At 38.7% G+C, this 27810-nt stretch overlaps 1 protein-coding gene across 2 annotated transcripts; it reads left to right on the forward strand.

The window, feature by feature from the left end:
• Nucleotides 1–395: 395 nt before the first annotated feature.
• LOC135597210 (uncharacterized) lies at nt 396–21343 on the forward strand. Of its 2 annotated transcripts, XM_065089856.1 has the most exons (9): nt 396–650; nt 746–846; nt 948–1058; nt 12260–12364; nt 12537–12641; nt 13158–13296; nt 18311–18426; nt 18514–18570; nt 21013–21343. In XM_065089856.1, exons 1-9 carry the CDS (start codon nt 467–469, stop codon nt 21112–21114), a joined length of 1020 nt encoding a protein of 339 aa, XP_064945928.1. In that variant the 5' UTR covers nt 396–466; the 3' UTR covers nt 21115–21343. The 2 variants fall into 2 exon arrangements, with proteins under 2 accessions (XP_064945928.1, XP_064945929.1); XM_065089857.1 differs by lacking the exon at nt 12537–12641.
• Nucleotides 21344–27810: the final 6467 nt, after the last annotated feature.

Below are 27810 nucleotides of genomic sequence, written 5' to 3' on the forward strand. Positions count from 1 at the left end.
TTACTAGACGAACCATTTAACAACACTGTGAGAATATGATCGTTCCCCTTTTATTTAGATTTCAAAAAATTAATTAGCTTAACATAGGCGGCTTCTAAAGGGGTATAATGACACGAACATCCGTCGGATTCTATTTGGGACGGACTGCGGGACTCGCCAAACAACCATCGTTATCACCAATCATTAAGGCAGGTAGATTAGTGGGAACACTCTGAGTATCAAGCTTTTGCATTTTAATCGCCAAAGAGCCGTGTACCTGACTGTTGATTAGATTACCTGTGGGCACCCACGTGCGATCGACCAAATAGCTGCCGTACCTCTCCAATAACAGGGCCGGTATTCGTGTTGGTGCGGTTTTGAGACTCCGATAATATTTATGCAAAGATATTTATATGATCTGTTTCATGGATTGGCTCTTCCCCCTCCCTCCCCTCAACCCGAGCATAATTGGGCGTCGCTGCCGCTGATGGCGTCCTCTGCCCTCTCTCCTTCTCCTCCGTTCTCCTCCCTTCATCACCGTCAACAGCGTCATCTTCGTACTTCCGCAAGCCCTTCATCCCTCCCCGCCGCCCTCTTTCCCCTCTTCGGCTTCCCCAATGCCGACCCTCACCGCCGCCGCACTTCCGTTCTCATCCTCTCCTCCTCCTCCAGTATGAATAATCTTCTTCCTTCACCACTCTCTACACGAATTACTCAACCGACTAACCCGGGCCTATTTGTTGGAATGTTTCGTGGCGTGGCGCAGATGCTAGGCCGGTCTACGGGCGTGAGTTGGAGCGGAAGCAAGAAATACTGGAGACCCACGGCCTCGACCCGTCGGACTGCATCTCCCTATCTGCCCACAAGGTTCGATTTATTCTTCCTCTTTTCTCATTAACTGTATCTACTCCCCTGTGTAATTCTTCAATCTTTGTTGTATTTGGTTGAATCATCAATGCACGCCGTAGCTGAGGAGGAGGAGGAGGGATGAAGAAAACAGGGCTGGGAAGGGGAAGCGCATGCCCCTGCCACTTGACGAGCCGAAGCCGCCGCCGCGGACTACCCATAGGCTGCTTCAGGTACTCCCCGCGGGAAGTTCTTACTGTGTTTTACATTGTGCACATGGGTACAAACTAGCTTTGAAGTGGCAGCTGTTTTCCCTAGCTTCAGGCTACTTTGTGCACCATTATCGAGAGATTTCATGCTTTTCGACAATAGTAGTCCCTACGCCAAGGATCAGTCCACAATATAATCTCAGCTATCTTGTCGCATGATTCTAACTTTTAAGGCTAATAACGAAGTTAGGGAAATAGTGGAAATACCTTCAGCTAATGTGCTACCCCATATTGATGATTGTCATATCTCCCAGACATTGATAAGCGAACATGAATGCTGTTAATATAGTTTCCTTTTTTCTGGAAAAAAAAGGTGAACATGAATGCTTCCGTGCTGGTCTTTTTGTGCAAAGGGGAAAGCAGCTCATGTTTGAGTGCATAACTTTTTTCTTGATGTTTCCATCCCCATATTTAATATAAATACATTTGCATTTTTTATAGAAGGCATTATACCTTTTTTTATTTATTTTCCCTTTTAGGTCATTCATCCTCCCAAATCTATTGAGATGTTCATCTTTCCTCCTGGAACATCTTCTTGATACTTGGATCCTTTAATGAGTCTCGTGGGGCGATGCACCTGCCTTTCTGGGGTGCATATATATATATATATATATATATATATATATATATATATATATATATATGATGGTCTTCTTTCCTTGCTTTTTTCTATATTTCCAAAATTTCTGCAAATTATGGTGATTTTCCTTTTTTGGGAAATTAGTTATTTTGTGCGCTTCTAGTCTGTGAAAATGGAGGAAAACATGGGTTCATGATTCTAAAAGATAAAAGTGAGGGAAAATGGACCAATAAAAAATTCCTGTACACATTTGATTATAATAAAAGCATTATTAATTAAATGGGTTAAGGTCTAATTTACTATTGTTCTACTTATTTACTGGAACTAGGATACCCGGATTGTCATAATTGGTTTTGTGCAGCATCACGTAAGCAATGTTGTGATAAAACTACTTTTGAGGAGAACTTTTGTGAACTTTTTTACTGTTTAGGTGATTGTTTGCACACATCATGTTCAACTAAATGATTGATGCCATCCAAGTGTAGATTAGGATTCATTTAAGTTGGTTTGAGTTTTGAAATGTTTTAAAACTCTGTATAGGTCCAGGTTTATTAATCAGTTGGTCTAAGTAATAGCTAGGTAGTTCAGATCCAATCTTAACAGAGTGGCAATCCAGATCTCAACTCTGACCTAGATCCTGAAAATCTTGGCAAAAGTAGTATATAGCAATCACAAGACCATTGTATAACAACTACTGAATATACATGCCATTTTAACATAGCTGTGTTCCTTGCAAAGTGTAGCAACACTTAACCAATTAGATGGCTGGTTTAGGTATCAACCTCTACCATAGGGCTTGAGCAAATAGGGAACCATAAAGAGGTTTCCTGTTAAAATGATTAAAATGCATAAATTAATCATACTTGATAGCATTCCTTGGTGATGTTCAATATAGCTAAGTTCTACATCATGTAAACTAGTGATTTTTATAACATTTTTGAACATGCATAATCACCAAAGCATCATAAATTTTAATGATGTGCAAAATTACAAATTTTGCATTATTGCATTTGTGTCTTGAGATTTGCAAGATAGCACTTCTTGATGATGTTCAAGATAGCAATTTCTTCTCTTTTGAGAAGTGCAATTTTTGCTTTCTTCTTGAATTGTGCAAGCTAGCTATCTCCCTTTTTGTCATTGTCAAAAAGAAGGGAAAAACCCTTTACATCAATTTTTAAATCATGACAAAGGTTAGTATCAATCTCATTTGTGCATCATTATATTTTCAAATTAAAACATGCACATTTTCAAAACATATAAACTCATTATTATATGCATGATTCCAAATCATTATTCATATTATTTCAATCATTGTTTCAATCACCACTTATAGCTTATCATGCACAATATATAAAATCATCTAACATGATACAATCATTTATTTTCAAAATATTTATCACTATTTTATTGTATGATAATGAAGTATTCATGATACCGAACATTAAATCAATATTTTTTAAGTATTTATCACTTCATTTTAATCATGATTCCAAACATTTATCATTTAAAGCATTCATGATACACATCATAAAAAAGCATATGTATCATTCCAAATCATAAATATTTTAAATCATCATGGTATTAATTTGTCACATTGCATTCTACCATGCATGATCGAAGCTTCTCATTTACATACATCAAAATAAATTCATGAATATCTCATGCATTCATATCATCACTTGAGGAATATTGAAAAGGAAATAATTGGGTGATGAGATAAATATTTCATAAATACAAAGAATTGCATAAAAATCATATCAAGGAATACAAGTCACAATCATTCAAGAGAAAAATCAAGATCATGATTTTAATAAAACTCATTTCAAATTTGAATCATCAAAATCATTTTTATGGCTCACAAAATTTATAACATAAATAGATTCATGATTTCATTGATAATATATTTTTTCCTTTTTAAGTGTTTCATTTTAAGTGGTTGATTTCATATTAGCATGCCTTTTCATTTATGAAAACATGCATCAATTTTTTTAAAGCCACTGTTATTATCATGAAAATCGATAATCAAGAATCATCATACATAATTTCAAAAATATATACTCATTAATCATAACTTCAAATTAAACATGATTTCATATACTCAAAATCGAGAAATAACAATGGAAATCAACATGATACACTTTATTACTTCTCAACCACATATAGCATGATTTCATAAGGTATTTTTAATCAAAATCATTTTGTTTATCATAAACATGTAATTTTCATGATTATTTTCAAAATTACTAGAATGATAAGCATGATTCCTAATTTTTTGTATTTTCATTATAAAATTATTAAACATGCAATTTTCAAAAAAATTAAAAAAGGAGAAATGCTTTATGAAAAGCATCATGTAATTTCAAAGTAAATTAAAGGCATTTTGATTACCTCAGCGTCGAAAGGCGTAAAGGCGTAGTTTGCCACCTCGCCTTTGTTGATTTTCTCCTCGTCTTCGGAGGAGCTTGATTCATCCCAGTTTTTGTTCTTCTTCTTGCGTTCAAAGCAAGTAGTTCCGTTCTTTTTACTTTTTAATTTTTGTTTCATTTGTAGTTTAAGTTCACCATCACTTGAGCTTATGCTCGAGTGGTCTTCAAATGTTCTATGTCCCAAATCCTTCCTGTTCTTTGGAAGGTGGTTCTCAAGTTATTCACGTGCATTGCACGTCATTTCATATGTGATCAATGAACCAATTAGTTCTTCAAGTGGAAATTGGTTCAAGTTTTTCGATTCTTGAATAGCATTTACTTTTGAATCCCAAGTTTTAGAAAGTGAGCGCAAAACTTTGTTAACGAGTTCAAAATCCGAAAAGCTTTTACCAAGTGATTTTAAACCATTGACGACATCCGTAAAACGGGTGTACATGTCAACAACGGTTTCGCTTGGTTTCATATGAAAAAGCTTGAAATCATGCAGTAAAATATTAACTTTCGAGTCTTTGACTCTACTAGTTCCCTCGTGCGTGATTTCAAGAGTGCGCCAAATATCGAAAGGCGTTTCGCACAAAGAAACCCGATTGAACTCATTTTTTTCCAAAGCGCAAAATAAGGCATTCATAGCCTTTGCGTTTAAAGAAAAATACTTCTTCTCTAAATCCGACCATTCGTTCATCGGTTTAGAGGGAAGTTGAAAATCGTTTTCAACGATATTCTATAAATCCAGATTTAGAGAAATCAAGAAAACTCTCATTCGAGTTTTCCAATAGGTGTAGTCCAATCCGTTAAAGAACGGTGGACGAAAGACCGAAAAGCCCTCTTGAAGAGCCATTTCTCTCGGGTGTAAATCCGAAATGAGAAATACCCCGCTTCGATACCAATTGTTAGGATCGAGAGCACTAAGAGGGGGGGGGGGTGAATTAGTGCAGCGGAAATCTTTCAGCGATTAAAAACGAAAGCTGCGTTCGTTCGATAAAAACTATTTTGATGCAAAAGCCGATTCTAAGATTACTTATGATTAAGTGCAGTTTACGTCTAAACACAGTTTGCGTCTAAGTGTAGTTTACGCAGTTTGCGTCTAAATGCAGTTTGCGTCTAAGTGCAGTTTGCGTCTAAATGCAGATTGCGTCTAAGCGCAGTTTGCATCTAAGTGCAGTTTGCGTCTAAGCTCAGATTGCGTCTAAGCGCAGTTTGCGTCTAAGCGCAGATTGCGTCTAAGCGCAGTTTGCGTCTAAATGGAATCAAAACGTAAACGTAAACTGCAAAGAAACTCGTTCGTAAAAGCGCAGAAGACAGTTTGCAGTTATAAATAGAATCAAAACGCAAATGTAAACTGCAATGTAAAGATCGTACGAAAACACCGATTTACGTCTGAATGCAAATTCGGAAAGATCAGAACTTAGAAACTTGTTCGTAAAAGTGCAGAGAGCAGTAGCTATGTAGGAGGTTTGCAGTAATGATAAAGTGCTCAAAATAAAAGCAAACCAGAGATTTAGAGTGGTTCGGTCAGTCTTGACCTACTCCACTTTTGGCTTCCTCCACCGACGAGGTCACCGACGTCAACTAGAAGCCTTCCTTCAATAGGGGAAGGCCAACCACCCTCTTACAGATTCACTCCTTTTGACGGGCTTAGGAGACAACCCTTACAGAAGTTTTCTCTCCTCTCTTTACAACTCAAACTTGAAGAATAGAAAGAGGAGAACTAGCAGTTTTGAGCTCTAAGAAACACAGAAAGATAGCAAGATTTCGAGTGTATGTTCTATACTTTCAGTGCTGAATGGGTGGGGTATTTATAGGCCCCAACCCAGTTCAAATTTGGAGCTCAAAACGATCAAATCTCGGAATTCCGGGATCAGGCGGTTGCACCTCCTGACTGGAGAGGTTGCAACGCCTGGCAGAGCTCGAAGACTGAGCCTCTGGGCGGTGCTACCTCTGTCAGGGGCAGTTGCACCTCTCTACCAGAGCTCGAAGACCGAGCTCAGGCGGTTGCACCGCCTGACTGGAGAGGTTGCACCGCTTGGCAGAGCTCGAAACTTGAGCTCTGGCGGTGCTACCTCCTGACAGAGGAGGTTGCACCGCCCAGTCTCGCTCGGAGACTGAGCCCTGGGCGGTTGCACCTCTTGGCTGGGGCGGTTGCACCGCCCAGTCTCGCTGAGAGACATAGCCTGGGCGGTGCTACCTCCCTGCCTGGGCGGTTGCACCTCCCACAGCAACCTGGGTCCGAATGGGTTGAACCATTCGACCCAATTTGAGTTCTTCAGGGGCCCAATTGCCCTAAGATTAAGCTAATGGGATCACCTCCCATTTCTAACTTAATCAAAGTACTAACTACGATTATTTCCTAAGACATTTACTGCAACTTGCTCCGGTACGTCAATCGCTTCTTCCGGTGAGCTTTCGGCGAACTTCCGTCGATCATCCGATGAACCCTCGGTGATGCTCCTACGGACTTCCGGCAAACTCCTGGACTTGCGACGATCCACTTGGCGAGTTCCGACGAGCTTCTTTGGCAAGCTCCTAGACTTCTCGGATTTGTTCCCGTAGAACCTCCGATGACCGTCCGAACTTCCGTAGAACTCTCGAACTCCCAACGTGATCATTGTCTTGACTCCGGCGCAATTCCTACTGCATGTCTTTCTTCCATTGTAGTTAATCCTGCACACTCAAAACAAAAACTTCGATCGAGACAATTAATCCTAAGCAATTAACCAAGTTGTCCGGCATGTCATTGGTCCCTCGACGCTTTGTCCGATTCTTCGGCGCATCGTCCTTTCCTGCAGCCTATTGCCCAATCGGCCTGTTGACTCCGCAACTCCGATATCCTTGGCACAATAACCGCTCTTCTTGGCCCGATGCCCGAGTCCACGACCCGAAGCCTTCTGTCGATATGTCGACCGATCCACCGGCCCGACGTCCAATCTTCTGATATGTTCCTCCGGCACAACATGATATTCCTGCTTTAATTATCTCATCCTGATCAAAGCATCCTACGTCACTTAAATAGCAGATTAAATCATAAACATATATCAAGTAGTTTCATCATCAAAATACGAGATTCAACACAATTGCCCCAAGATTAAGCTAATGGGATCACCTCCCATTTTCAACTTAATCATTAGTGCTAACTATGATAAATCCTAAGACAATTTCTGCAGCTTCCTCCGGTGCGTCAATCGCTTCTTCCGGCGAGTTTTCGGCGAACTTCCGTCGATCATCCGATAAACCCTCGGTGATGCTCCTGCGGACTTCCGGCAAACTCCTGGACTTGCGACGATCCACTTGGCAAGTTCCGATGAGCTTCTTTGGCAAGCTTCTGGACTTCTCGGATTTGTTCCCGCAGAACCTCCGACGACTGTTCGAACTTCCGTCGAGCTCTCGAACTCCCAACGTGATCATTATCATGACTCCGGCGTAACTCCTGCTGCATGTCTTTCTTCCATCGTAGTTAATCCTACACACTCAAAACAAAACTTCGATCGAGACAATTAATCCTAAGCAATTAACCAAGTTGTCCGGCATGTCATTGGTCCCTCGACGCTTCGTCCGATTCTTCGGCGCATCGTCCTTTCCTGCGGCCTATTGCCCAATCGGCCAGTTGGCTCCGCAACTCCGATATCCTTGGCACAATACCCGCTCTTCTTGGCCCGATGCCCGAGTCCACAGCCCGAAGCCTTCTGTCGATACGTCGACCGATCCACCAGCCCGACGTCCAATCTTCTGACATGTTCCTCCGGCACAACATGATTTTCCTGCTTTAATTGTCTCATCCTGATCGAAACATCCTGCGGCCCTCAAAACGTAGATTAAATCATAAACATATATCAAGTAGTTTCATCTTCAAAATACGAGATTCAACACAAAAGTGATTGCTTTAGACATTTTTCTAAGTTTTGTAAACTTGTTCAAAATGAAAAGGGTTTTATGATTTCATCGATTCGAAGTGATCATGGTGGTGAATTTCAAAACTGTGATTTCCAAGAATTTGGGAATATAATGGATACCACCACAATTTCGCTACTCAAAGAAATTCTCAACAAAATGGAGTAGTAGAAAGAAAAAATAGAAACTTATAAGAAATGGCTAGAACCATGTTAAATGAACATAGTCTTCCCAAATACTTTTGGGCCGAAGCCGTAAATGTGGTATGCTATGTCACGAATAGGATTCTAGTAAGACCATTACTCTCCAAAACTCCTTATGAGTTGTGGAACAACAAAAAACCCAATGTTTCATATTTTAAAGTTTTCGGGTATAAATGTTTTATCTTGAATGAAAAAGATGCCTTAAGAAAGTTTGATGCAAAATCCGATGAAGGAATTTTTCTTGGCTATTCTTCTATTTCTAAAGAATTTCGTATTTTTAACAAAAGAACTTTGGTTATAAAAGAATCTATTCATGTTGTTTTTAATGAAGTTTCCCGAGTTAAGAAAAATGATTTTGATGATGATCTTAATTTTGATGCTTTGGATTTAAATAAAACCCTTTCTCTCTATCTAGCAACTTGGATGTATCTTCTTCTGAAATATCCTTACCTAGGGGGCCCAAGTTATAAACATCCTTACACTCGAGGCCACTGGCTTCCACAACCGATCTTCTTTCAATAGGGGAAGATCAATTACCCTTTTACACCCATTTTTCTCCTTTTCATAGGTTTAGGAGATAACCTTTACAACCACTCACCCCTCTCTCAAACTTCACCCAACACTTAAAGCTTGAGAGGAGTTCTCACAATATTACAATAGTGTTTTCTTTCTTTTTTTTTCTCTCTATTCTTATGTAAACTGAATAGGGATAGTGGAGTTTTTATAGGCCCCAAATAGATTCAAATTTGGAGCTAAAAATTTAAATCCCTAAGATTTCAGGGTACTAGCGGTGCCACCGCTAGTATTGGGTGGTTCCACCGCTAGTACTTTCTGACACTAGGTGGTACCACCGCCCAGTCTAGCATTATTACCACCTGACACCCTAACATTGGATAGTACCACCGCCCAGTCTGGGTGGTACCACCGCTAGACCTTGCTATTGGACACTAAATGGGTCAAACAACATGCTCAATTCAGCTCTGATTCAAGCTCAATTGGCCCCTAATTGAGTTGGCATTGTTTCACTCCGATATCGACTCAATTAGACCTAAACTCGATCTAGACAAATTATTACAAAGCATGAATCCTATGTTGTCCAGCATGTCATTGGTTCTTCCGGCACTTCGTCTGATCCTTCGATGTTTCGTCTTCTCCTTCAGCAAATTGCCTAATCAGCATGTTGACTCCCGTAACTTCTGATCTCCTTACCGCACTATCTGATCCTTTGGCTTGATACCCGAACTCACGGCACGAAGTCCTTCTGCCGGCACGTCGATCGATCCTTCAGCCCGACGTCCAATCTCCTAACATGTTCAACTCTAGCCTAACGTCATATTCCTCCTACTTCAATCAATTTGCCTCTCTTTGATCGAAGCTAGTCCTATGTCACTCAAAATATAGATTAGATCACAAACTCATCAATTGATTTCATCATCAAAATCTGAGATTCAACATCTTGTAGTCGATTCTCAATTATGGTTTCTAAAGCTTCTAATTAGGCGTTCATTGAGTTGTCGGGAGCCATTGCGTAAGACTATAGATCTATAATCTCCAACTCTTGTTTCTGATGTCGGGTCAAGGGCATCAGTACTACGCTATTCGATGTGGCTGATGTGAAGTTTGGCCTGGGGCAACGTTGAGGGTGTAAGGGAACGTGAAGCTACCAAAGAAGCGGACACCGAGGGCAACATAAAGGCTTGTTGCAGTCGTTGCGAGGAGGAAAGGTTGCTGCCCCATTTTTATCGCTACATGGGGTGATGCTATGAGGGCTGGAAGGCGGTAGCATCAGCATGGGGAGCAACTGAGGGTGGTTATGCTTATGGCTGCGGTTGCTACGACCTAAGGGGAGCGATCATCGAGCGGCTAGGGGAGAGGCTGCAGGGGCTGGAAGGTGACGACATCAGCGTGGTAGCGATTGAGGGTAGCTGCATGTGTGGCTACGGTTGCTGCAACCCAAGGAGAGCTATCGCCGAGCAACCGAGGTTAAGGCTGTAGTAGAAGATGCAGAGTTGCCCTATTTTAGTCACCGCAATGAGGGGAGGTTGCTGCCAAGGTTGAGAGACAATAGTGGTTGCATGGCTGGGAAGCAGTGGTGGCGATGGTCGTTGGCCGAGAAGTAGTAGCAAAAAGGGAGGAAACAGCGGTGACCGACGATTGCGGTAGAAGATGCAGAGTTGCCCTATTTCGATCATCGCAAGGAGGGGAGTTGTTGCCCGACGTCAAGACGCAACAGTGATGGCGCGGTTGGGACCAGCATCACCAAGGGTCGTTGAGGGTTGAGATCGACGAGGGGGATGGTCTGTTGGTCGAGAAACAACGACGACAGCCCTTCTTGCTCTAGCAGGATGCGGGTGGTCCGTTGGCCGGGAAACAACGACGGCGTCAACGTGGGCAACAATGAGGGGGGTGGTCGCTGGCCAGGAAGAAACATCGATGGTGGTCGCTAGTCGGGAAACAACGATGGCGGTGGTCGCTGGCCAGGAAGCAATGGCCCATTCTCGCTGCGAGGAGGATGGGCGTGACCACTGGCTTCATTTTATTTTATTTTTTAGATGATGATGATAGCTGCGGCCAGGTGTTGTGAGAAATTACAATAAGAACGCCGAGGATTATTGCTCTATTATCAAATGATAAGACTCCTAGGGTTTTGTAATAGAAGAAGAGAGAAAAAATGAATGATCACTTTAAGGGAATCGACCTCCTTGATTACTTCGAAAGGATCGGCCTCCTAGGGTTTGTCAAAAGACTAAATAATTTTTTTTTTATTTACAAAAAAAATAGATATATTCCTATTTATAGAGTTCCACCTAGAATTATCAGGACTTGGACTCTTCATAAATAAATAAATAAATATCAAATAAACCTCTATCTAATTTTTACTAAACTAGATCAACTTAAATAAAATATTATTCAAAGCTCTGAAAATAAAATGAACCTAATATATATATATATATATATATATATTCAAGAGAAAATATTATTTTATTCTTTTGGCTGTTGATTCATCATCATTATTTGGTGCCCGTAATGAATGGGTTCTCAGCGAAATAATCGCCAAAACTGCACAACATTAATGTTCATTCTTCATGGATTTCGGTGTGGGCTACTCGTTGTCCTCCCTGTGCATTAACCGGACTTCATGAATGGTTTTTGAGCATTGAATCGATCGACGGGAAGGATCATGCTATTTTGGCCAATAGGATCCTCTCACAAATCTTTCTCGTGTAATGTGATTTATAGACACGCATCGCACTAGGATCTCACACGCTGAATTGTGCCCCTAATTTCTTGGGTGCGCAAGAAAAGCTTTTCCACGAAGACGTACCCAAAGATTAAACCTAGTTTATTGGTTGGAAAACTACTTTGCTTCTCTCAGGTAGTCTATAGAGGTTTTGTTGGGTCAAAATTAGCTCTCGATTCATGCCACGGAGTTGATCTAACTTGGTTCGATGTATAAATATTATTACGTCATGACAATTCATTTGTAAAACCGATATCTTATATACCTAGCATGGTTACTATGATAAGTCAATAAGAATTCTAAAGTGTGCATTCTTGAGAGCTAATTTTAGGAACAAAATCATTACAAAATCACATGCCTAAAAGAAAAAATCTTGACCAGGTAGAACCATTTTTTAATTAGTTCTTTAGGAACATCATGGTCTTGTGTCATTCATTCCCAGTTGTTAACTTTGAAGTTTGAATCATGGCCACATCAAGCATCTTACAGGATGAGGCCCTGGGATGACTCTATGGGTTTAATTTACTTGTAATTTGAAACTTCCAACTTGGGTACAACATTCGTTCAGTAATCCTTCCAGAAATTTGCCTCCTCACTTGTTTCTTATATTTGTATGATTTAGTTTATGACTACAGTTCCCTTTTCTGCAACTGCTATGTTTCAGGTAACTTCATAATTATTTATCATGAACCATATCCTTTTGATGCTTCTTCATTTTTGGAGATTGAGAAAATACAGGATGGTTTATTTGTTCAATTTCAAGTTTATTTCTCAGATTGTCATGGCTTTGTTAATTAAGAAATGGATTTTGTTTTTTTTTTTTTGCCTAGGTGTTAGGAGGAAAAGCTCGCAGGAAGAAGTTGCTTTCGCCTAAAGGTATGGATGTCCGACCTATGATGGAAGTTGTCAGAGGAGCAGCCTTTGATATTTTACAGGTATGGATGAGATCTGCAGAACTTAGTTGGTGTTATTTAAAATTGCAATTTATTTGTACTTGAAAATGTCACAATTATAATCTTCAGCATCCTTAGCATACCATAATATATATATATATATATATATATCTCCAATAATGAGATTGGTTTCAATAGTTTCTATGGCTTTTAGGTGGCTGGTGGCTGTCCTGCTTCGCTAAGGCCAGGACGCTGGTTGGACTTGTATAGTGGAACTGGATCTGTTGGAATTGAAGCTATAAGCCGTGGATGTTCAGAGGTGTTTTCTAAGTTAGAAACTTTATTTGTATATTAGTTTCAAGCAAGGTTCGCCGTACCGTACCGTACCGGCGTTTCGACTCATGCTCGGTACGGTACGGTACGGGTGTACCGACCGGTATACCGAGGTGTACCGAGCACTGTAGCACTGCTACAGTGCGGACCGGTACAGGGCGGTCCGCGTACCGACAACTTGTCGGACCGGTACGTACCGCCCGGTACGGGCGGTACGGCTCGGTACGGCAAACCCTGGTTTCAAGTATTTCTGTCCGTCTCATTTCATACCTGCTTCAGCTTCTGAGTTTCACAACTGATCTTGCTGGCAACCCTTATGATCTGGTAGACAAAATAGTCGGTTTCTGTTTGTTTGGATTTACCAAGTTGGTTATCCTTGATTGGTGGCTCATTGTTTAATGAAAATTAATATCTTGCCAATATAAGCCGTCTCCTTGTTCTATTCTTCTTCATCGTTTTATGTGTTATTTATTGTAAACCGCCAATTTGCTTCTTTTCCCAGGTACACTTCGTTGAGATGGATCCTTGGGTTGTCTCTGAAGTGCTGCAACCCAATTTAGAATGGACAGGATTTTCTAATGTTTCAGTTATACATACAATTCGTGTTGAAAGATTCTTGGAGCAAGCTGAACAATCTTCAGGTACTCATGTTGCTTTACCTGCCATTAGTTCATTGCAATCCTTGTCAACCTTAACTAGGACCATAAATTTGTCCAAAGGACTGGCTTTACTGATAACTATTCCTTTTTCTTATAATCGGCAATAACTGTGGTCATAATTTTGTTTGCATCTCTAGATTATTGGTAGCTTGCTCACTTATTAATTAAATATTAGAGTCAAACTAAGTGCTCCATGCATGCTTAGTGGCTTGTGGCTGCCACAGAATGGAGTTGGTACATTTTTTCAAACGCATATGTGCTACTAACAAAAAGCACCAAATAATGTTCACTGTAACACTTGTGAACGTTTTCACATTTTTCTATGATTAAAGCACTTTGTTGTGCCCATCGAGGCATGACGTGCACTTCATGGGCATGCATCCATGGCCTATGTCTGTATATTGTTGACAAAGTAAGATGTGATTAGTAGGCGGTATACTCATGAACCATTTTGTTCCGTTGAGTGTTTTGAGTCTACTGATTATACTGTTCTGAAGAGAAATTATCCATTTTTTTAAGAAGTAATATCTTTTACCCTCTATTTTTGGGAATGTTAGAAATCATTTCTGGGTTCCTAAGTTGTATGATCATGTTTTATATTTTGGTAAATCATGGAAGTCTTTGATGTTTTTATAGAAGCTCAGTTGCTGGTTTTATTGAGTCAAATAGGGTACTTAGTTATTTTGCCTTAAGGGTCATCAAGTGGTGTTTAACACTGCTTATATGTTTATATTTGTTGATAGGATTTTGAAGATTAGAAGTTTATTGTACCTGGCATGCTTTATTTGTATCAGTGTGAGGTTAAATTTTAGTCCTCTCATATTTAGTATCCTTCCATTGAAGTAAAATAATGCCTACAATAGTTAATTGGAAAGTATATATTTTATTTGCAAATTCTTTACAATTTGGTTTAAAGTGGAATAAAATCCCAAGAAGCTAACATATTAGTTAATCATTTGCTCTCACATGAAGGGCATGCCTTTGCCAATCCCTTCTTGTCCTTGGTAAAGTTGTATTGGGTATAGAGTATCATAGAATTAAACACCAAATCACTGAGTACAGTGGGTGGTTGACTAATGGATTTGAGGTTCTTGTGATAGAGACCATGCTTGACTTTCGTATGTACTTGCGTCAGGATTGGTGTGCTTCAAGGAGGCTTTGGATGCATTATCTTTATACATAATGAGTTCATGACAGTCAATAATTAAAATTAGAGGAATTGGTCAACCTTGCCTACAATATAGGAAAGTTAAGCTATACTAGTGTTGATTTATGGGTTAATAATATAGATATACTTATTACAAGTTCTATTGCTAATGCATAATATTCGAGATAGTGATGTTTTATGTTAATTTTGGCATGGATTTTAATATTGATTCACAAAATAGTTCTGTATTTAGGCAACAAAAGGGTATCCAATTTTACCTTCACATTGAATGAAGATATAAGATCTGCGATATTTCTTATTTTCCTTTTTATAGTTATGGGTGCTTTAATATTTTTGATATAGTACACTATTATTTGTTCTTTTATTTTTCTAAAAAATGTAACTCTCAAAAATTTAGATTGTTTGGATGTATGATAGATTGCATCACTGTTAGCCCTTTTTATTTTCTTACAATTTAATCAAGCTAAGACACAAAGTGGACTTGGATGCACACAATTGAAATATTATTTAGATTATGAAACTCATGGTTCGGTTTACCGATCCGTGCTGATGTACTGATCGGTCATCAGTACAGTACATACCGATATACCGACACACAATACAATGAGGTATGTCGATAGACTGATATGTACCACCTATATCGGTCCCTTGTCAAACTGGTATATATCGGGCGGTACACCGTGGTATGACGAACCTTGATGAAACTTATGATATATATATATATATATATATATATATAATTTAAAAAATTTTATTAATAAGTTGCACTTCTTGAAAAAGTAGACTGACATTAAAAATATTAGGTGGAGTTTCAAACGTTGATGCCCATACAACAATAACAACAACAAAGTCATAAATTCCTAACTATTTGATATCAGTTGCATGGATTTTTTTGTATCGTTGAGTTATGTGAAAGTCATATCCTTAGCTAAGAGTATCTAAATCTTCAATTATATTTTTTTTGTAATTTCTTTTCAGGTCACCCTCTACCTCTCCTCGTATTAATCATTTCACCACTCATTAATAGCACTTTAAAAAATTTTGTGAATGTCTCAAGTACATTAAGTTTGGGCCTTTCTTACAAAATTTGTTTGCCACCTCTAACCAAATGTTGGCTTGCCAAAGCAAAACAGAATTGGCAGAGATTCAGAATACATCTTCCATGAGAAGCTTTTTCTTTTTCAAATGCACTGTTGTTAGGCAAGGATTTTCATACCATGGTGTAGGGGTGTGCCTATATCTTCTTGGCACTGTATAGGGTAGCACATATCAAAGGTCAACATTGGCATCTTTGTTGTAGATTGACATGATGCATGTTGGTATTGTTTCTGCATGGTATTTTTCAACCTGTCTTGTAGGTTGAGTGATGACCATTTTTACATTCTATAAATGATCTTCCTATCAGAGTATTTCCAATTCAAGAATTAACCTTTACAAAGATGAAAGGGAGAGAGTGAGAGACGAGAATAAACCACTAAGGTATGATAATTATGCTGTAATTGTAGCAAAACGATTACCAAGACTTGCAGTATGGTACACAATCCCATCTAAAGACACGTTTATCCCTTCTTTTCCTTCTCTCCCTCCTCTCCTCTTCCTCTTTTGCTTTTCCCTCCTCTTTTTCTCCTTCTACTTCCCCTTCTCTGTATTATGGTACATACTAGTCTACCATGTTTCAGTACATCATTATTAACGAATCCATGTAAATCTGGTCATCCACCAGTGTGGATCTATACTCAAGATGTAAAACCCTCCTTAGGAGGGTGATTCTTAGGAGACAAGAGTATAACTAAAATAATAGACAAATAGAAAATCTAGCTGCCAGTGGAGGTGGGACCCTTAGGAGGGTGATTCGGTGTCTAATGGCTTCATAACATTGTGCCGATATGCATCCATCGACACAACATTGTTAGGTAAACAAGAACTTCTTTCCTTCACCCACTTAAGAAGAGTGGAAGACCCAAAAGTGGTAAAGGATCCAATTGGGTCAGCCACTTATCAATATAAGAGTATAGATATAAAATAAAATTGTTCTGGATGTATCCATTATGTATTTGGTTGGGATTTCATGTAAATACTTATCACAATCTAATATGGATGGACTAGGTGGCACATTCCCAACTTTCAAAGATGTTGTACATCTTGTTGAAATTGTACTAGCATGACATTTTGTTGTCTATGTTGTCTCTTTTGGAAAGCTGCATCAGGTTGTAAATTGATTATTGGGATATGAGTCCACATGTTTGTCTACTAAGCATCTCAAATTGAATGTATTAACAATAAGTTGAGCCTAGATTGCTTGGTACTCCTTGTAGAGGAGAGATCTGTTTTTTAAAATAATCCCATGGTCAAAGCTAAAAAACAAAGATCTCACAAATGGACAAATTAAAATTTCATTTGTAGAAAACTTTTATCTGAAGAAATGATGCTTCATGTTGAGGGATACCTTTCCTACAACCCTTCTGCCGGATGTACTTTTAGCTATTATATTGCTCTTTTGACTATTATCTATTTCCTTGAGACACTAAGATGTTATATTTATGAAATTTTTGCAATTTTCTCGCTGGAGATGTTTTCTAGTTCAAGTTGATACCCATCATAGGATGCCAACATGATACATTTAGGATGAGTGCTTATTTTAGCGAAACTTGGACATATTTTAGTGTGCTTATGCATACAGTGATTGGTTGGTGTGTTGGTTCCACTGTTATGTAAGATTATATGGTATCATTTTCAGTGATTGAAAAAGGCGCTCGGGCGCTCGGGCGAGGCGAGGCGAGGCCCGAGCGCCTCGCTAATCTCCCAGGTGGCGCGCTTCAAACAGGTGCCACTTGGGCGCTTCGGGTGAGCGCCTGGGTAAACCAAGGCGACTGAACCAGGATTTTAGGTCTGGTTCGGTCCTGGTTCGGTTGCTAGTTAGTTCAATCGAACCAACTAAACCGATATAACCTTTACCCAACCCTAACCCTTACCCAACCCTAACCCGCTGCCACTGCCGCCGCCGCCGCCGCTCCCGATCCCGATCCTGATCCCGATCCCGATCCCAATCTCGTTGCTCGCCACTGTCGCTGCTCGCAAACGTTGCCGTTGTCGCCGCTCGCCACTGTCGCTGGTCGCAAACGCTGCCTCTGTCGCTGCTCGCGCCTCCCGCTACTCGTCGCTCCTGCTCCTACTCCCGCTGCCGCTACTTGCCGCTGTCGCTGCTCGCCGCTCCCGCTCCCTTTCCCGCTGCCGCCGCTGCTTGCCGCTGTCGCCACTCGCCGCTGCTTCATCGTTTCTCCGTCAGCAGGTTTATATTGTTAATATTAAGTTTATTTGAATTTTGAAATGATTAATTTTCAACACTGTTAATAAAATTTTATTGTTTTGAATTTTGAAACTTTTTGTTAATGTGACATTGTGATTTTGTATCTTAGATTTTTTTAATTTAATAGCATATTTTTATTTAAAATTTTAAATAATTATATTTATTAATTATATTATATATTTTTATATTTTAGCGCCTCGCTTCGTTCGGGCGAGTGCTTAGCGCCTTGGGCGTTTTTTGACCTTGGCGCCTTTTGGCGCCTCGCGCTTTTTAAATCACTGATCATTTTCACTTTTGGTGGCCATACCATATTAGAATTTGTAAATTGATTTTAGTTATTGAATGACTAATATTGCCTATAATAACAACATATTTAAACTGTATCCAAAAAAATAATTTATGGCCTTGTTTCAATATTAATTCTTATCTAGCTGAGTCATTCTTTATGTTTTCAAGTTGCTAGCTCTTCAGTCTAAAGACTTGCCATAGCTGATAAATTTGAAAATTTTCTTCTGTTGCAGATAAGAACAGATCATTTGACTATATAAGTGTCACACCACCCTACATGGCCGTCGATTATACCGTGCTCATGGATCATCTTGGAAAATCACCTTTGGTTGGAGAAGACTGTTTCATCGTGAGTCATGCTTTGGCATAATTTTTTTCTTTTTTCTTAATGCTGCTCTGGTCAGATTTAACTGTAATACTTGTCTTTTTTTGCTAGCTGGTGGAGTATCCCCTTAAGACTTTGTTGGCTGACTCTTGTGGTCATCTCATAAAAGTACTTTCTATCAACTTTTTATTTTTGTATTCTTATCTTAATATCTTTAATAGTATGATAATTTTTTATTTCGTTATGTTGGCACTTGTCAGACAGTAAAATACTTTTGTTTTAGGTTGATAAGGGATTAAATTAGAACAATAGTTTGTTACAAAAAATTTGTTTTTTTAAAATGTTTTAATATTAGGGATATAATACCCTGCTTTAGTCTCACATTAGAATTGATTATGGGTTTATAAGGGTTTGATGGGTAGAATGTTGTAAGTTAGATTTAGGCATTTTGGACTGGTGGTTCAGGTTTAATAAGTTAAAGTTATCTTATTGGAAGTAGTCATGATAAATGGTATTAGAAGTAATCTAGTATTGAGGAGGGTGAAGGACTCGACTAAGAAAGGACTACTTGTGGACGGGACTAAAGGGCACGCCATAGTGTGAAGCCATCACTAGGCTAGGCCTCACATGCATTAAGGTTTATGACCTATTTTGGTTCCTAATCAAATCTTCAAGCGAGAAATATTTCAATATTTTGATTTAGTTTGACATTGGAAGTGGCTATAGATTTTGATTAACTTATAAGGGTCTAATGAATATAGTACTATTAACTTGGGCTTAAGTTATTCCATTGGGATGGATCATGACTTGGGACATTTTGTTTATTTGTTCTAGTTCTTTGGTGAAAGGAACTCATAGTGTGGACTATAACATTTTGTTTGTCATCATACAAGATGTTTTTTTCGTGTGGATTATCATAGCTTGTCCCTTGCTGTATATTAGTCTATAATAATAAATCTATGCTTGTTAAACTTATCCCTCTTGTTTATTAATGTCATGCTTATGTTTATTTTACTACCCTGATTATTAAATTATGTCACAAATCGCTGTTGCTGTCATAGGACCAAGGCTCAAATGTGCAAGTCACACTATTTTGTGTGTTAAAGCTTTTCTCTATGATTCCTGTCACCCATTCTTTTTCCGGCATTTAATATTCGATTTCTTTGTTTTATTTTGTGTTACCACTGAATAAACTAGTTCTTGTACATTTTTTTGGCACAATCTGTGTACACAAAATGATTATGGTTCTATAACTTATTAGTGTTTAATTCAACTAGAATGTACTGGCAATGATATTCTTTTCATGATTTATCTTTTCCATATGGCATTATGGTAATTTTTCATGTAGATGTAGGCCTATACGGATACTTGATGTCCTGGATACCTATGAATATTAGGCCTTAAGGTTATCAGCACAGGTGGTGTGTGAACTAGAATGTGCCTGTTGGAACGGAATTGTTTTGCAGCATTTCCTGTGGCACTTCTGCTCTGGCAAGACATTTTTTGTCATTAAGAATACTTTCTTCAAATATACAAAGGTTAATCAACAAATTTACTACAGGGAGAGTGGGCAGAATAATATATTAAAATAAATGGTGTCACTGAATTGTTGGTCCATATTTTTTATGATGATCTTTAGCGAATAGATGCAAATTGAACCAAAATTGTTTGCAAGTTTCTTTGAGTGCACTGAGGCCTCTGTTTGTATTACCTCTTTTTCTTGAAGAGGTTCTAGGTTCAAGTGTCTGTGGAGATGATGACATGGTACTCGCCTAGGTATTTCCCTAGGTGGAGGCCCTCCCCTCTATCATTTGCAAGAAAAAAAAAAAAGAGGGGGGGCGGGGGGCAGTCACGGTCAGAGTTAAGGAATTAATTATATCATCTATTAATTGTATGAAGCAGATATTTTTGCTTATGATTCTGAACTCAATTGTTTAATTTATCAGTTCCTCATTTTCTTCTCTACCTAACACCTCATATCCCAGACACCATTTCAGCATAAAGATAGATGAAATGTAATATACTATAGATGGACATATTGTATAAACCAAGGACCGTTGTGCCGTGTTGATTGGTGGTATCCGTCCCTTGGTGGACTGGCATTGACTGGTTAGTACTGTGAGATGGTATGCTGGTATGTATCAGTTTTCGGAAAACAGGCTGGAAAATGGTCAGAAAATAGGAAAAAATCATTTGTAAAGATTTTTTCTATTTAGATAAGAATAAAGTGTATCTAAGCCATAAATGAATAGTTTGGATCTAAGGAGTAAAAATTGAATTTATCTTTTTGGATCTGTTGGGAGGAAGTTTCTTCCATTGATCTTGAGCCATTTAAGAACTTTTAGTCACAAGTAAGAGTTCACAAATGACAGTGAGAAAGAGCGAGAATGAGAGAGTGAGTGAAGGAGGAGAGGGAGAGGGATTTAAAGCCTCAATAAAGGCCCCAACGGTCAATTTCTATTTTTCCTCATTCAGGTAGCATGTTGAATTTTCCTGTATATCATTGTTTCTATTTATTCTGTTGCACAAACACTTTAGGCCTTCAAATAAAATGTTTGACAAGCCTATCAGTTAAGCAGTAATACTCACCCATTAAGTATCTTACTGCAGATAGCTGATAGGAGATTTGGCAGGACGAATCTGGTAATATATGGCCCATCTTGGGCTGAAAAGAAGAGGAAAAGCAGGAAGGATTTACTGACATTGGAGTAAACTTGTGCTCAGAAGTAGTTCAAAGGATGAATTTTGATCTGGATCCTGTAATAACTAGAAAGATGATTTTATCATATTGAGACTCCTTATCATACCTCGGAGACTCCTAATTCATAAAATAAGAAATACTTTAAAGAATATTTTTCTCTTTAGTTCATGCAAACATGAAAAGCTTGTTGTTTTTATTGACAAAAAATATTGGTCATATTGAGTGTTGTTCTTCAATTCATATACTTTGAAATCAATTTGATCCTTATAATCAAACATGGAACTCAAGTTGCCCTATATCAAGGTTATAAATAGTAAATAAATCCCAAGATCATTCATAAAACATAACTACCAGAGGCATTCATTATCCTTAGCAGCACCAAACATGAGTAATTAAAACCAGGTGTTCTTAGGAGACAACCAGATCCGGAATCAAAGGCACAATTGGAATCAAACTCATTTAATTCTCACTCACAGCTACACACCACTGTTACGATAGATGGCCAGAGCATGAAGGTACCACCAGCTCATTGTCTTCAGGTCCAGGTTTCACGTATTCCATGCTTTTTAGCTGCAATAGAAGCCATGATTGATTGCAGCCCCATCACATGAGCATGAGTGATGAATTTAGGATGCTTCATGTGAGTCCTCCTGACACTCCATTGTTGCGTCAAGAGCTTCAACCCTAGAAACTCTTCATGGAACAGGCTATATCAATACATGATACCCATCAGCTTTAGTGCTGGGTTTAGCTCAGGCTTCTGCCATGCCAAGGACAGTGTGCAATGACAGTCACAGTGTGTATTATCAGAATGTGTATACAAGGACAAGCATTCAATTGTTCTATATCTAGTAGTTGATGCATTTATTTCTGAAGATATGTTAGTGAGGATGCTTAGGATTGATTCGCTTTGCTTGAAAACCTAACCCTAGTCAATATGTTCAGGTCTGGTAGAAATGAGGTCAAGTCGATCAGGTTAATTATGAGTTGACAAAACAACAAGAAAATACATAATATAAAAAGAAACATTTATTTGATATGCAAATCAAGATATGATATCTTATCGACATATTACATTTGAAGCTGAGAAGCTAATTAATGCATTAGAATCTTAATTTAAATCTTTAATGTTTTCTTTTGATTTATAACTAAGTTTTTGGTTAACATATAATATTCATCAAATACGAAATTGTCATTACATTATCCTGAAAACGGACACATTAAACATCATGTTTCTTTAAGTATTTATTCAACATTTAAATCCTATCAATCTTTCTGCAAAGATTTAAAAGGGATTACTGAAAATTCTGGTATTGACATTTAGGAAAATTAAACTGAAGCTTTATGCATTTCATGGCATGAAAGTGATAACCTGGGATGGCATTCCTGATATTAAGACTAACGTCAATGGCAAAGAAGAAACTGTTAGATCCGTCGCACATCCCATGACAAGCTATATACTCTGCACGTCTCCTCTCATTTCAAACATAGGACCTTCGTCGTCGTCTTGCAGGTGGAGCTCAGGCGAAGAGACTCACTCGGGAATGATAACGGTGCGATCGCGTGGATGTCGACGGCCGGTTGTACGAGGAGGAGGAAGGTAGGAGTTGGGCTGTTGCTGACGCTGCAGCTACTGCTGAGCTTCTGGCTGTACTTCCAGAATACTACTGCAGCTGCTGGCCCTCAGTTGTTTCTGGCGAGCTCCGGGAGCCACAGTGGAGGCCAGGCGTTTTTCATCGGGCGGAGACCGCTACCTCCCCGGCCTTTTCAGACGGCAGGCATGGAAGATAGCAAAAGGAGGGTACCGAGTTCCTCCGACCCCCTCCACAACGGATGATGAAGATGAACCGAGTCGGTCTTCCCAGCATATATATATTACGGTTCCTTAGTGTTCATTGAATAAGTGGGTTGTGCATACTAGGAAGAGAGAGAGAGAGAGAGAGAGAGAGAGAGAGAGAGCTTTGTTCTTGGTGTCTAGGTTATGAGGAGAAGAGGAGAGAAGGCTTTGTATTGATCGAATCACCTGAAGCTTGTTCTTGATTTCTTCGTAACAGGAGATTCTTGGCATACAGAGCTTTTGATCTGTTTGATGCTGAGAGAGAAACCATTGGAAGTAGGATTCTCTATGTAGATCTGTTTGAACCCAAATGTCTTCTTTGTCGTCTCGATCATGATCCTACAGTAGGGGAGAAGTCTCTCGATTTTCTCCTGTTTGATTCTTGTGTATCATCTCTTATCGCCAACTTAAATGTGAAATAGTTAGACCGCAAACACCATTTCTGAATCCAAGCTTTGTATTGCATGCTTTGGTTCATCATAAGGAAAGGATCGGCATCTTCATTTGAATCAGCTACTTAAATGCTTCATACAGATTTTGTCGAGCTCAATGGAAGAGACTTAAGCTCACAATTCATCTTAAATCTGCTCTTCTTTTTATTAAAATGTCAGAGTTTTATGTCTAAAAAATTATTTGAGCACAAAATTAAATTCAAATTAATCTGTAATACTAGCCTGAAAAGAACTAAAATTCAAAAGATTCAACTCAAAACTCAAAAAAGCAAAATGAAAAAAAAAACTATTAGATTATGTGGCCCCGATAACATACTAAAGATTTTAATTAGATATCAATCAAAATTCAAAATCTTAAGAGATAACCTTTGATGAGTCTTATAATTATTATTTTTATTTTACTCTCTACTCTCACTTATATATAATTTTTATCTTATCATCGAGATTTCTTATATTATAATTTTTATCTCAATTTTGGTATTAAAGTTTTTTACATTATAATTAAATTTTAGATAAACATCATCAGCTTTAGATATTTTAAAATACAAAAATCATGTTAAATTTGGTAGTAGAGTCAAGGATGAACATGAACCCCAACCCATCTATTCCTATTAATGTTTCAATTGATACGTTCAAGGTTGACCGGACATTTTGGGGATGACAGATTTAATCTTAATCATCCTTGGACACCAAAAGGTTTCTTTTCTAACTAATAATGATTATCAAACCAAGATGTTAAAGATTTTGATTGAATCTTCAATAATTAAAAGACAGTAATCACAGCTTTGGAAATGAAGAGAATGTTTCACGAGATGTTCCAAAGAAGTCGGAAACAAATTACAAGTTCATCAATAATTGTACAATCATTGATTTGCATGTAATTTTTTTCTCAACAGTCTTTTATTTCTTAATTTTAAGAAATAAAATGAACAAAAATCGGAGAAAATCATAATGGATCGATTCCTCCGCCACCCTCCTACCATCATTTCCCACGCCGTCGGAGCTGACACTGCCCTCTCCGACGGCATCGAAGTCCTCCAAAGTGAACGGCGGACGCCACCTCGTCGCCTACTTGGCTTCCTCCTCCTCTCTCTTCACCTTCTACTTGGCTTCCTCCTCCTCCCTCTTCTTCTTCTTCTTCTTGTCTCCGTGGCTTCCTCTTCCGGTGAGGCTCTTGGACGCCGCATGCAAACGCCGAAGGATGGTGAAGAACTCCACCACCTCTTCGTCAGTCACCGCCTAGTGCTCTTCCTCCCCTTTTCCGTCTCCCTCTGCGTCGCACACATCGCCTCCGTCCTCTCCTGTCCTTTTCCTCTTCTCCATCCCCATTGAAGACAGATTGATTTTATCGACGAAGGTGGCGGTGGTGGTGGTTCTGCTGAAAGCCTTGGTCCATTATTCTCAAACAGAGATAGATAGATAGATAGAGAGAGAGAGAGAGAGAGAGAGAGAGAGAGAGAGAGAGAGAGAAGCTAACAAGGAATGAACAATGTTGACTAAGCCATGTCTCCACCCTATTTGTCATGTTAAATTAAGATTATATATATATATATATATATATATATATATATTGATGCAATTATGTTTTTTAAGGATGGCTTAATTTATTGTTTTAGAAGACATAAAAATATGAAATATGTCCACCACCTCGCAAGGTTTATTAAGAAACAATATATTGTTTAAGAAACTATATTGCCATGACGTTCACCTCGCAACGTCATCAATGGAGGAGGATTCCACCAAACGAACAAACAAACAAAGACCAATAGCTGGTCAAAGTCAACAAAATAAATCGAGTTCCATGTGATCCTCCCCTCTTACGTTAAGTATTCTATTCTCAATCGGCCTTTAATCGTGGTATTTTAATTGATGTTTTGCTCATTTGACATTAACAGTATATTGATGGGATATAAAGAGGAATAAATTTTTAAATATGAATAAATACTAGTAGATTAACACGCAGTAGAATTAAATAGAAGCACAATCAAATAGAACACCAAGATATACGTGGGAAACCCCTTCAATGTGAAGGGTAAAAACCATGAGGTAAACTAGAGATAATCCACTATAAGAATAATGAATGTACAAATCTCAATCTCTTACCGAAAATCCTAGCAACAATCACAAGAGAATAATTGGGATACAAGGATCACGTCACTATGCTCAAAATTCTAAATCCTTCATAATTCTCTCTAAGTAATAACAGTAAGAATCTACTGTAGATTTGATCTAACCTGAGATGAGAACACTGTTGGATGATTGAGAATAGTCTCTCTGCGTTGTTCTTGTTTTCTTCCCTTTCTTTCTCCTTAGATTTCTGTCTTTTTCTCCTCCTTTTTGCTGCTGCCAAGATATACCCTACTGCCCTCGTTGCTACCCTTTTATACTTATTTTCGTAGCCACCATACCCCCCTTAATATGATTAAGGTTAAGTTAAGAGGGGATGAGTTGTGGGCTGATAAAGCCTACCTTGGGATGAATGTGGGCTGTCAACCCAACAACCTCCCCCTTCAGCCCATAAGGGAGGCTGTCCCAAGACTCCTCAATGTGAAGTCATGCCAACCAACTATTGGCATATCTCCTGTCTTTCTTTTGGTAAGGTCTTTGTCAACATGTCTGCTCCGTTGTCATCTGTATGAATTTTCTGAAGCTGCAACTGCTTCTTTTCAAATACATTTCGAATCCAGTAGTATCTGACATCTATATGCTTTGACTTGGAATGAAACATTGGGTTCTTACACAAATGGATGGTACTTTGGTTGTCACAATGCACCACATAATTTTTTTGTTTCAGCCCCAATTCTTATAAGAATTCTTTCATTCATAACATTTCTTTGCATACCTCTATAGCAGCAATATATTCTGCTTCTGTGGTGGAGAGAGCAATACACCTTTGCAACCTGGATTGCCATGACACAACTCCCCCTGCAAAAATAAGTATACATAACCTGAAGTGGACTTCGTCGTATCTATATCTCTTGTCATACTTACATCTGTGTAACCTGTCAACACAAATGGTCCACCTCCAAAGCTTAAACAAACCGTAGAGCTCCCTTTGAGATATCTCAAAATCCACTTCACTATTGCCCAGTGATCTTTGCCTGGATTTGCAAGAAATCTGCTAGTAACACCAACTGCATATGCGATGTTTGGCCTCGTAAATACCATTACATACATTAAACTTCCAACTACTGAAGCATAAGGAACCTTTTGCATTTTCTCCTTCTCCTTATAATTTGATGGACTCTATTTTGAGCACAACTTAAAGTAACATGCAATAAGAGAACCAACTAGCTTTGTATTGCTCATACTGAACCTTTCTAATAACTTCTCGATATATTTCTCCTGTGACAACCAAATCATCTTGGTTTTTCTGTCACGAAAAATCTACATGCCTAGTATTTGCTTTGCTGGCCCCATGTCCTTCATCGCAAAAGACTCACTTAATTCTTTCTTCAACCTGTCAATTTTAGACATATCTTTCCTAAGAATAAGCAGCATGTTGTCAATATAGAATAATAAAATTCTCACCAAACCATTTGATGTACACACAATGATCTAAAGCTGTTCTTTTGTATCTATTTTCTATCATAAATAAATCAAACTTTCTATACCACTGTCTTAGAGCTTGCTTTAGGCCATATAAGATGTTCTTTAACTTACAAACAAAGTTCTCTTTACCTTTGACTTTGAAGCCTTCTGGTTGCTCCATATAAATTTCCTCCTCCAAATCACCATGAAGGAAAGCTGTCTTCACATCTAATTGCTCAACCTCCAAGTCCTGGCTAGTAGCAATACAAAGATCAACATGAATAGAAGACATTTTAACAATAGGAGAAAAAAATATCTTCAAAGTCAATACCTTTCTTTTGACCAAAGCCTTTCACAACCAATCTAGCTTTGTACTTTGGTTGAGAACAATAGTCTTGAGTCTTCAACCTAAAAACTCATTTGTTCTTCAAGGCCTTCATTTCATTTGGTAGTAGTACCAAATCATAAGTGTGATTCTTCTGAAGAGCATCCATCTCTTCTTGCATAGCAACTAACCACTTCTCTTTCCGCTCACTTTCAACCGCTTCTTGGTAACTCTCTGGTTCACCTGCATTAGTAAGCATCACATACTCATCTGTAGAGTATCTTTTGGAAGGTTGACGTTATCTAGAAGATCTTCTCAATTGAGGTTCTGCGAGAAGTTGCTCTCCAACTTCTTCTTGCTCAACATGTCCTTTAAGTAGATCAACATCAGGCTGTACACCGTCTTCCTGCATATCTCCCCCATCACCCTGATATACTGGAGGAGTAACTAGGGCACAATCTGCTAATCCTTCTGCAGAAGTCTTGGCTGGTGTCTTCTTCTTCAAATTCTCAAAGGTTTGATCCTCAAAGAAGACCACATACCTGCTTCTAAACATCTTCTG

The sequence above is a fragment of the Musa acuminata genome, chromosome BXJ1-11 (genome assembly GCF_036884655.1).
Source record: "Musa acuminata AAA Group cultivar baxijiao chromosome BXJ1-11, Cavendish_Baxijiao_AAA, whole genome shotgun sequence".
NCBI lineage: Eukaryota > Viridiplantae > Streptophyta > Magnoliopsida > Zingiberales > Musaceae > Musa > Musa acuminata.